The sequence below is a fragment of the Cucurbita maxima genome, unplaced genomic scaffold (assembly GCF_002738345.1).
Source record: "Cucurbita maxima cultivar Rimu unplaced genomic scaffold, Cmax_1.0 Cma_Scf00020, whole genome shotgun sequence".
NCBI lineage: Eukaryota > Viridiplantae > Streptophyta > Magnoliopsida > Cucurbitales > Cucurbitaceae > Cucurbita > Cucurbita maxima.
Window position 1 is genome coordinate 2,572,433 of NW_019272036.1, and position 9,859 is coordinate 2,582,291.

The 9,859-nt window shown below is 33.2% G+C and overlaps 1 protein-coding gene across 2 annotated transcripts; it reads left to right on the forward strand.

The window, feature by feature from the left end:
* Positions 1-1,962: 1,962 nt before the first annotated feature.
* Positions 1,963-8,276, forward strand: LOC111494368 (vesicle-associated protein 1-3-like). Of its 2 annotated transcripts, XM_023144295.1 has the most exons (9): positions 2,299-2,324; positions 2,534-2,692; positions 2,782-2,896; positions 3,001-3,082; positions 3,252-3,367; positions 3,475-3,636; positions 3,752-3,793; positions 5,667-5,744; positions 7,887-8,276. In XM_023144295.1, the coding sequence occupies exons 1-9, from the start codon at positions 2,314-2,316 to the stop codon at positions 7,998-8,000; spliced, it is 879 nt and encodes a 292-aa protein (XP_023000063.1). In that variant the 5' UTR covers positions 2,299-2,313; the 3' UTR covers positions 8,001-8,276. The 2 variants fall into 2 exon arrangements, with proteins under 2 accessions (XP_023000064.1, XP_023000063.1); XM_023144296.1 differs by lacking the exons at positions 2,299-2,324; positions 2,534-2,692 and adding an exon at positions 1,963-2,191 and having other exon boundaries at positions 2,826-2,896.
* Positions 8,277-9,859: the final 1,583 nt, after the last annotated feature.

Here is a 9,859-nt window from a genome sequence, read left to right on the forward strand (position 1 = left end):
TCAAATGAAAAAAAAAAAAAAAAAAAAAAAACACTCCCAATTTTTTGTTGATAGAGAGAGTATTTTGAGGATCGTCATGACTACGTTTGAATTACTACAACAATATTCACATTCAAAATCTTTCATTTTAATTTAATTTCATTAAGAAAATATATAAATATTATGACGTGACATGTTGGAATTTGTTTTTTTTAATTTTTAATTGAATTCTCAAATTTTAAATTATTACTTTTTACCATTTCTCCTTTCTCTTTTAACCTCCATCATTATTTTTTCCTTTCTGTTTTTGAAATTTCTCTGAATTGATAAATATATATACACATGTTAAAATCCATAAATGTTTTTATTACTTTATATTAAAAATGGTTACCTAAATGTGACTTTTTCATAAAAGAAGAAAATTTGGAGCTAAATATACGCGAGCGATTCTTGTCATATTTGTGAGTTCGATTCACATCCACTAACGAAGGTTATTTAAATCGATATTTCGTTTTGTCTCTCACACATGATTTTTTTGCCATATTTGTGAGACTAGTGAAGCGTGTAAGTGTAAGTCTATTATCTATCGATTTTTAAATCATTTTTAGTCGCATTTTAGAAGAAAAATAAGTAGATTAAACATAAATTTTTTTAAAAAGAATCGAGTAAGTAAAGGAATAAAAATGAAAATGCTAATTAAATAGAGAAAAAATAAAAAAAAAGTAAAGATAAAATAAATTTAAAAGAAAAGAAAAAAAAAAGGATATAATTAATTAGTAGGTAATTTCATTATTTTGAAGTTATCTGGCAAAGACTTTGATGGAAGAAAACGTAATTACATGGGGAATGAAATTGAAAATTTGGGAAAAAATTAAAGGCCAAATTGAAAGAAAGGAAATTAAAAATGAAGAAGAATCCAAATTTGGTTATTCCCAGTTCTCACCTATTGAGAAAACATAATTATTTTTCTTTTTAATTAATTTATATACGGTGCTGATTTGGCAAGAAGGTGAAGGTAAAAACGGACGAGTGGTAATTTAATTTTACTGAGAACCGCGCTGTTATTATATTGTTACTTTATTTTTAATTGTAGGCTTCGAATGATTGGTAGGTTAAAATCTTCATAATAATCACTCATTAACGTGTTCAACATTTACAGGTAGGAATGTTGTTTGGATTTTTGTTTAAAATCAAATCTTCCTACAAATTTTGTATTTTCTTTATTAAATAATATTCCCTTTTCTTTCCTATAAATAATATCCTTATTTTCTTATCTAATTTTAATCCAAGGTCGTTTAGTAGATATCTAATTTATTTAGTAGATATTTTAGAATAAAGATACCTATGGATTTTAGGGAACAAATTTAGATATTTTATGAAAAAGAAAGATTTGAAGTAGATTGCGTAGGCTCTAAATACCCTCCACACTACCTAGTTTTCATCCCAAGAAATATAAAAGAGTAGTATTCTATAAAGTGTCGATAATCTCTTCTCGATTGGTGTTAATAAAGAGTGCGAATGTTTCCCACACAGAGTTGTGTTCAACAATCTAGTACGAGAGTCATGCCCTAAACTTAGGCATGCCAATAGAATCCTCAAATATCGAACAAGGAATTGTGAATCTCGAAGGTATAGTCAAAAGTGACTAAAGCGTCGAACAAAGGGTGTACTTTGTTCGAGGGCTCCAAAGAAAGAATGTTTTCCACACATAGTCTCGATTAAGGGGAGGCCCTTGAGGCTTATAATGTAATTTGTTGGAGGGGAGAATTGTTGAGAATTATTGAGAAGTGAGTCCCACATTGGTTAATTTAGTTGAGGATGATGAGTTTATAAGTAAAGAGTATTGTCTACAATGGCACGAGACTTCTTTGGAAGCCCAGGATAAAAGATAATTATTAAAGTAATTAGACATTTTTAAAAATAAAATGATTTAAAAAACATACAGCTATTGTTTTGAAATTATGCATTCAATTCCCTCTTTGTCTCTGTTGACTCTCAAAAGTAATAACATGAAAACCAGTTCCCTGTGTAGGTACTTTCGAAATTTCTGGGGTTCTTCCTTTTGGTTTTCTCAATTTTTAGATCCATGATACTTTTCTCATTAGTCTGATCGAGTGTTTTGGAAGAATTTGAAATCTGCTGGGATCAGGGTCGACAAAAATGAATTCTGGGGATTATATCAATATTCAACCCTCCGAGCTCAAATTCGCATGTGAGTATAACCTTTCCACTTTTTCCCCTTCTTGTTTCTTCTTCCCTACTTTCGACTTTGCTTCTCTCCAAAATTTTCTCAAAAGGGTCATTTCTTTCCCAACTGTTGCACTTGGAGAATTGATGAATCTTTGGTGGGCACTTCTCATTTTCCCCGATTATGCTTTCGATGTTTTGTTTCCTTTATTGCTCTATTTTTACTCTTCTTTTTGTTTCTGATCATCATGGTTCCACTTGTTTGGGCTTTGAATTTGTGATGATTAGGATGTTGACGGAGGAGTGACCGTAAAGGTCCAGTTGAGAGGTCAAGGGTTATCTAACTTAAGAATGCTTATCTATTAAGGTTTAAGAAGTTACTTGAGGGAGTTGCGTTGTTGTTCATCACGAATTGCAAATATCAGGTTGAATTGATTGTAGGAGTTCGGTTAATTTTTTGTTTCTGCTTGCTTCTTTGGAATCTGGCCCTATATTTCACTATGATATCTCGAATACTTGAAGCTTGGTAATGATTGCCATTTCATCAAATTCTAATTTATGGATATCTGTGCCGCACTTTTATTTGTTTGTTATTGTATTTTTTTACTTCTGTAGTTTGTCAAACTTCACTTATGTGTGTTCGTTATATTATGGAAAAGTTGAATTGAAGAAGCAAACTTCTTGTTCTTTGCAATTGACCAACAAAACGGACAAATATGTTGCCTTCAAGGTATGTCTTTTTTGTTCATTCTTGGTACGTTAGTTTCGTTTCATTTTGATGGGTATGAATTGAGGATGTGTACATTTCTGAACTCTATCATCCTAATTTAATAGGTTAAAACCACCAATCCCAAGAAGTATTGTGTTCGTCCTAATGCTGGAATCATTTTGCCCAGTAGTGCAAGCCATATTACAGGTAAATCAGTGTGTGAAAGTAGTTGATTCATTTTTCTCTTTCTATTTAAAATTATGAGTTACACCTTGATTTTTCTTCATTGTGTCTACTGGATTGGCCTATATATTTTTCATGTAGTTGGTCTCTACTTTTGAGTTATGGATATTTGATATGTTATTTGTCTTTTTAGTTACGATGCAAGGTCCAAAGGAGGCGCCTCCTGATATGCAGTGCAAGGATAAGTTCTTGATTCAAAGTGTTGTAGCACCCGATGGTACAACATCGAAGGACATTAGTGCAGAATTGGTGGGAATCTCTTGTTTATGCGTTTATTAGTTATGTAATTTTTTTTTTTTTTTATCTATAATGATCTTACATTTTTTTGTTTATGTTTTGCATCTATGAAATTGTAGTTTAACAAGGGAGATGGTAAAGTAGTAGATGAGTTTAAGATGAGGGTTGTTTACACTTTTGCAAATCCACCATCGCCTGTTCCAGAAGGATCTGAAGAAGGATCTCCTCCCAGAACCGCTGCAGTCGATGATGGAAACCAAAATTTTGCGTTGTTTGATGCTGTAAATGTTTTCCAAGTTTCTTTTGTAGTTTTTTACTCTTGTCCTTTCTCTTCCACCCATCATTGGAGATGAGGCAGATGCTTTTGCTTATTTTATTGCAATTGTTGTTAATTAGGTTTCAAGATCTCTGGAGGATCCTAAAGAGAAGTCATCACAGGTAAGATATTTTTCTCTTGCATCTATATATACGTCTAAGTGTTTCATCTTCTTTATGACTTTTATCAACTCTTTGCTCCTCTTTCATTGTCTTTTCTTTCACTGCACACACTTTTCAAAATTTGTTGTAACATGAATATTTTTTCTGACCACGTACAGAAAGTCCTCTTGTCAATGTTTTAGTGTTCCATTTTTAAGTTTTTTCAATGTTGCTTGCCAGTGAAGAGCCTGTACCAAATGCATGGGAATGTGAATGAAATATGGAGGAAGATTATTTTCTTAGGAACTACTCTATTAACTCAAGTTGAATGTAGAAAAGAAAGAACAATAAGATATCCTTCTAAAAAGTCCAATGCAAGTATAAACTATTTGCACTAGAATTAAAGAAAAAATTAGGTGACTACTAACTACAATTTTTTACCGGTAGCAGCAAAACTATATAGGTGAGAAGAGATTTGGTCCCTCAGCCTCCTCCATTTTCCCTTTCTGTCTTCAAAGAAAACCTTGAGTTTCTTTCTTTCTAAATATTCCAAAAGATAGGCAAAGAAACTGTTAACTTAAAAAAATTGATAGGCTTTGTGTGACCATGTCTATCAGCAAGGTTGGAGCGGCACCAAGAGAAGTTGAAATCTTATTTTTTTTTTTTTAAAAAAAAATTTGTAACAGTAGAGGAAAAGAGGTAGAAATTAAAGAGAGATTGGTTGTTTTCTCTGACATTTTTTAGAAACATACACCACTAAGATCTTAGACACAAATGCTTGGATTCTTTTGAATTCTAATTTATATTTAAGGCATTTACCTTTCTATGGCTAGCACAACCAGGCAAACATGTACATGTTTTTAAAGGCCTGAGGGACTTACATGTGAAAATGGGAATGATATTTCAGATGATGAAAAGTCGTTAGTCAAGAATTGAGGTATGAGGGGACCTTTTTCAACTTCTAGAATTTGTGATCCATATACTTAGGCGGAAAATTAGCAACTTTAAGAGATGTAGTCGCCATGCTTTTGTCATTGGATTGTTGGGATTTTTGTCCAAGTTTGAGACATAGGAAGAACAACCTTCCAAACAATGTGAGATTAACTTTTCAATGGTGATGGGTTTGGGTGGGGCCATCAGTCATGACTTTATGATTTTTTGTTTTTTGAGAAGTGCTGTGTCACCGGAAGCTGCCCTGTCTTATTTGTTTGTGTTTTTTCCCTTCCCTTCTTAATTAATGCAAGGTATAGGATGTGATCGATTGCCCTATTCCTTTTCCTGTCCAATCTTAAATATTGTTATCCATGATTGGGATGATATTGGGGGCTAGGAGAGCTGGGGTTTGAAGTTTAAACAATCATGAGTCCGGTAGCAGCAAAATGATAAGTTGTTTCTCCCACGCATTTTCGCACTTCGGGAGGCCAGTTTTCTTGTAGTGTATCTTGAATCTATTTGGAGCAGCTCAGATATTGTAGATTTCCTCTGTAACTGTCAAATTTGCCTATTTGGTTATTGGAACTTTCAAAATTAATTCTCGGCAAGAAATGCTTTCTTGGTGTTTAGATATTAGTATGATAACTAGTAAGATCATAAATGGTACATTTGTTTCAAGTGTTAATCATTTACATAACCTGGTAGTCTGCTGTAAACCAAGTGTTTTAGGTGTTATTCAAACTTTGTAGATAATTATAATACTTGAATGATAAACCATTGGGTGTAAATTTGAATTGATTGATGGGATATTAGCTGCTATATTACACATTTGGGAGATGTACCTGGAAAGGGCTGGTCAATGTGTTTCTGGATAAGTGGATGCTGAAAACTTTTCATAGCATTTATTTTTTACTGTATTGTCTGTTGATTTTTATCCTTCATGATGAAAATATTGATGCAGACGTGGTCCACAGTTTCTAAGTTGACTGAGGAGAAAGTTGCTGCTTTGCAACAGAATCAGAAACTACGCCAGGAACTGGTACTTCATTTAGGATTGAATGTTATTTTCTTTATCTTCAAGCTTAGCTATTCTACTTACTCTAGTGCTTTGATCTCTTTCTATGATTGTGTTTGGGAGGAGACATTGCCTGATTGTCATGGAATAAGGAATTGTGAGTATTTTTCTTTTTACAAGATATAAGTACATATTAAAGACAGCCCAAGAAAACGTTGGAGGATTGTGTCTAATTAATACTTGTGTGAACTATGTTGAGGCCATGAGTAAATTTTTATTGAAATGTTAATATTATCATCGACATATTGATATTGCCATAGACATGTCCTTGGGTTAAGGTGGACATTAGTACTAGGGAATTTCTTGAATTAATGTGTAAATATTGAAAATGTTGGAAAATGTTGACAAATCTCAGCATGTTCTGAAATAAATGGGATGATAAGAAAAAGGAGAAAGTATTAGAAAAAAGACATAAAGGGGAATAAAAACTAAGTTGTTTCCATGCCCTTTCCTCTTGTATATCTATACAGTATACAATCTATTCTTTTGGATTTAAAAATATGATGGTTTTGAAATACATTTAAAAAATGGCTGAAAGTTATTTAAATGAAACAAATTTAGTTAAGTCTCATATTGGTCCATTAACTGTCAAGTTTGTTCTATTTTGGTATGAACTTTCAGATTTTTTCTTCTTAGTCCTTGCAGTTCCACAATTACCATTTCAAATTGTCCATCTAAGTCCTTCAACATTAGAAAGAATAGCCGTTCGAGTCCTTGGTGTATTACTTTTCTGCCGAAAATTTCCATTCCCAGTACTCATCTTCTACTTGCTCACATGAATATGCTAATATACATATTTAAAGCTATGTTATGAATTTGTGTAAAGGGAAAATAAAAGGACTAAAATGATTATTTTCTGAAGTTTAGGGGTGAAGACATTTCAAAAGTTAGGAATGAAAACAGAAAATGTGGAAGTTCAAGGACCAAAATGAAACAAAACTTATCAAGGACCAAAATAGGATTTAAACCTAACAATTTCTATGGATTTTGTTGTTTCCATGTCCTTTTCCCTTGCATGTCTATTTACATTTTCATAAGAGATAACTTTGTTGGCGTTCTTCTGTGATGAAAGGTAGTTTTTATTCAAATAAAATCATGAAAACAAGTCAATATCTTGACATTTTTGCCAGTATCTAAGCTGACTTTTGGTTGTAACTAAAAAAAGAATTATGTTATCCCACTGTGTGATTTTTTCCCTTTTTAGAGAATGGAAGGAAGGGATCCTATGGGGAATTCTATTCCTTTAGTTGAATTGGATTAATGAGGAAAATCTTTTTAGCATCATTCCCTCCCAGTTCTCTCTCTTTGTCGTTTCTTTCTAGATAAGAATTCAATAATTTTTTTTTTTTTTTTGATAAACAATTGTTTTAAATCTCCAAAAATTACAAAATAAAAGAGGGGACTAGCAATCTACTTTAAATGCTGATGGATACACAAGAAGGTATGCTAATTCCTAGTTAGAAAAGGTGCAAGCACCCTATGGTTACAAAATTCAGGATGAAGCATGCACCAAGAAGCCAATTATCTAAGCCAAATCCCACGCCTCTTCCCTCCCTACCCTTTGGCCTTACTTTCAAGAAAATTGGGTATTATGAAAAAGGAAGATAATGAGCCCTTCAAAAAGTTCAAAGATAGATTCAATGACGATGGTTGGTTCACTATTAATCATGCGAAGCTACCTTCACAAGTTATTGGCTCATCGCTAGTAATTTTGTGCTAACCATTTTATTACCATCAAGATTGACAATGGTAGAAATACAAGCTTTTATTATTGTTGTTTTTTCTGAGGACAGCCCTAAAGTTTATTTTCCCTTGATGTTACAAAAGATTACGAAACACAAGCAAGGGGATTTAGCCCGTCTCGAACTGATGTTTCGTATTTACCAATAATTTTATCATATTTCAATCTAGTTACTAGCATTGCTTTTACTTTTAGCCCCTTAACGTAGAAAGCTCCATCTATATCCCTTAAGTGTAGCATCTTTATGTCTTGTCTCTCTTTTTGATGAGTGTCTGGTATTGCACAAATCAGCTAAATGTTCCTTTGATCTCGTCACTTGCCTAAGTTATAGTTTTTTAAGATATATATATATTTTCTTTTGGCAGGAACTTTTGAGGAAAGAATCAAGTGGAAGGCAGGGTGGCGGTTTCTCTGTATTGCTTGTGGTGCTCGTTGGTCTCATCGGAGTTCTGATCGGATACCTGTTAAAGAAAACATAGACAACTTAGGCATTCCCTGTCGTTTGCTTGCTGCACTTTGATGTTATTATCTGTGTTGTGTTTTGTCCAGAATTTAACAACCTTAATTGGTTGAATTCTTAGTGAGTCAAAACTGAAGACAGATTTGTTATGTCAATCAACATCGACCCTGGATAATTGTTTTCAGAAGAATACTTTTTGATGGATTTATTTGTGTTGCTTGTTTGCCCTCTTAGTGTTCATCCATCTCGTTTCCATTTGGATTTTGGTTAAGTAAAAGGCATGCTTTTTGTCTCCTCCAAACAGTTCTCGAGATTTATTAAAGCATGTAGATATGAACAATGAATAAAACAATGATTTGAGTACAAAATCCATCACAATAAAGCAATCACAATAACCATGGCTCCACGTACTAAAATCATAAGCATGTACAAACAAAGCTCAGAAGATATCATTTTTGATGGTCGCCCTCGCCCTCGCTCTCGCCATCACTTTTCCCTGCAACGGGCTTTCGATAATTTTTCTCGACATGCATTGCCATCGAGTAGCCAGAATCTGCAAGCTTTTTGACGTTGGGAACATTGTAATTCTGAGCAGCATAGGCTCCAAAAAGAGCTCCCAACATGAATGAGAAAGAGATTCTCATTAATCCCATTACTTATCAATCTCCCAAATATAACACAAAACAAACAGACACAGATATGGTGCCTATTTATATGTTCCATTTCTTCAATTTTTCTTATTGCCCAAGCCAGAAGATTTGATTGATTCAAAGCTGTGAGGATAAACTTTGAAATTCATCTTTAAAAAAATTTTAATTTTATATATCTTTAGTTTATTGAAAAGTCTAAATTATTTTAAATACGGCTACATCAACCATTCGTAATTAAATAAAATAAAATTGGGATTGAGATTAAAATTGCGTTTTTTTTTTTAATCCAATTCATTTGACCGTTATTTTATGAGATTATATCTTAAATACCATTGATCGTCTAATAAACCTATTATATATGATCTAATAGTAAACTAATTTCTCCTCCCGCCAATGAGTGGATGAGATTCATTGTCCAAATTCTGAAGTTAACGTTCGAAGAAACTACTCATGTACTTATCTAATATGGAAAAGAGTAAAGTCTATCTTAAATTATGTTCCATCTGATTTGGAATTAGCTATAAAAAATAAAAAAAAAACTGAACTTGTAAAATGGGTTCAATTGAATTGGTTGGTCTTAAAACTCCAACTAATCACCCATGCAGTTATTTCTGTGTTTTTTGCGGTGCCTCTCAACGGCCAAACATACCTCATAATGATGAAGTAATGAGTGGCAGTGAAATGACGGCTGACAGTGTACCATTTCTTTGAAATTAGAGGTTAAGACTACATTTTCAACCTTAAATCAAGCAAAGAATCTCTGATTCAGTTGATGATAAGTCTTAGAGATGAAATGGGAAGATTGAGAGGAACCAAGGTGATTTCGAGTGGAAAAACACGATAAAGCTAAGATTTGAAAGAATCCTTCCACAAAGGTTTCAATGTTAAGCCTTTGAAGTGCAATATTGTATGTCTTGAGTGATTTTGGTGTTGTGAGTACATTTGTTCCGCTTTCGGTGCACAACAAGTGGTATCAAAGCCTTATTGTGATATTTTGGGGTATTGTGAAAGCTTGGGCCTCATCAACCATTCGACGTGCTCACAATCGTGTTTATTCTCTTGAAATTCAATTTTCAAGAATTGTAGTTTTTGAGTTTCATCCAGATTAATTATTGCAAATGGCAAAACCATCATGACGTGGATCGAGAGTGTGGAGTTCCAATCTCGAAGTAGAGAAATTTGATGGAACCAATAATTTTGGTGTTTGGCGAGGCGAAGTTAGCGATTT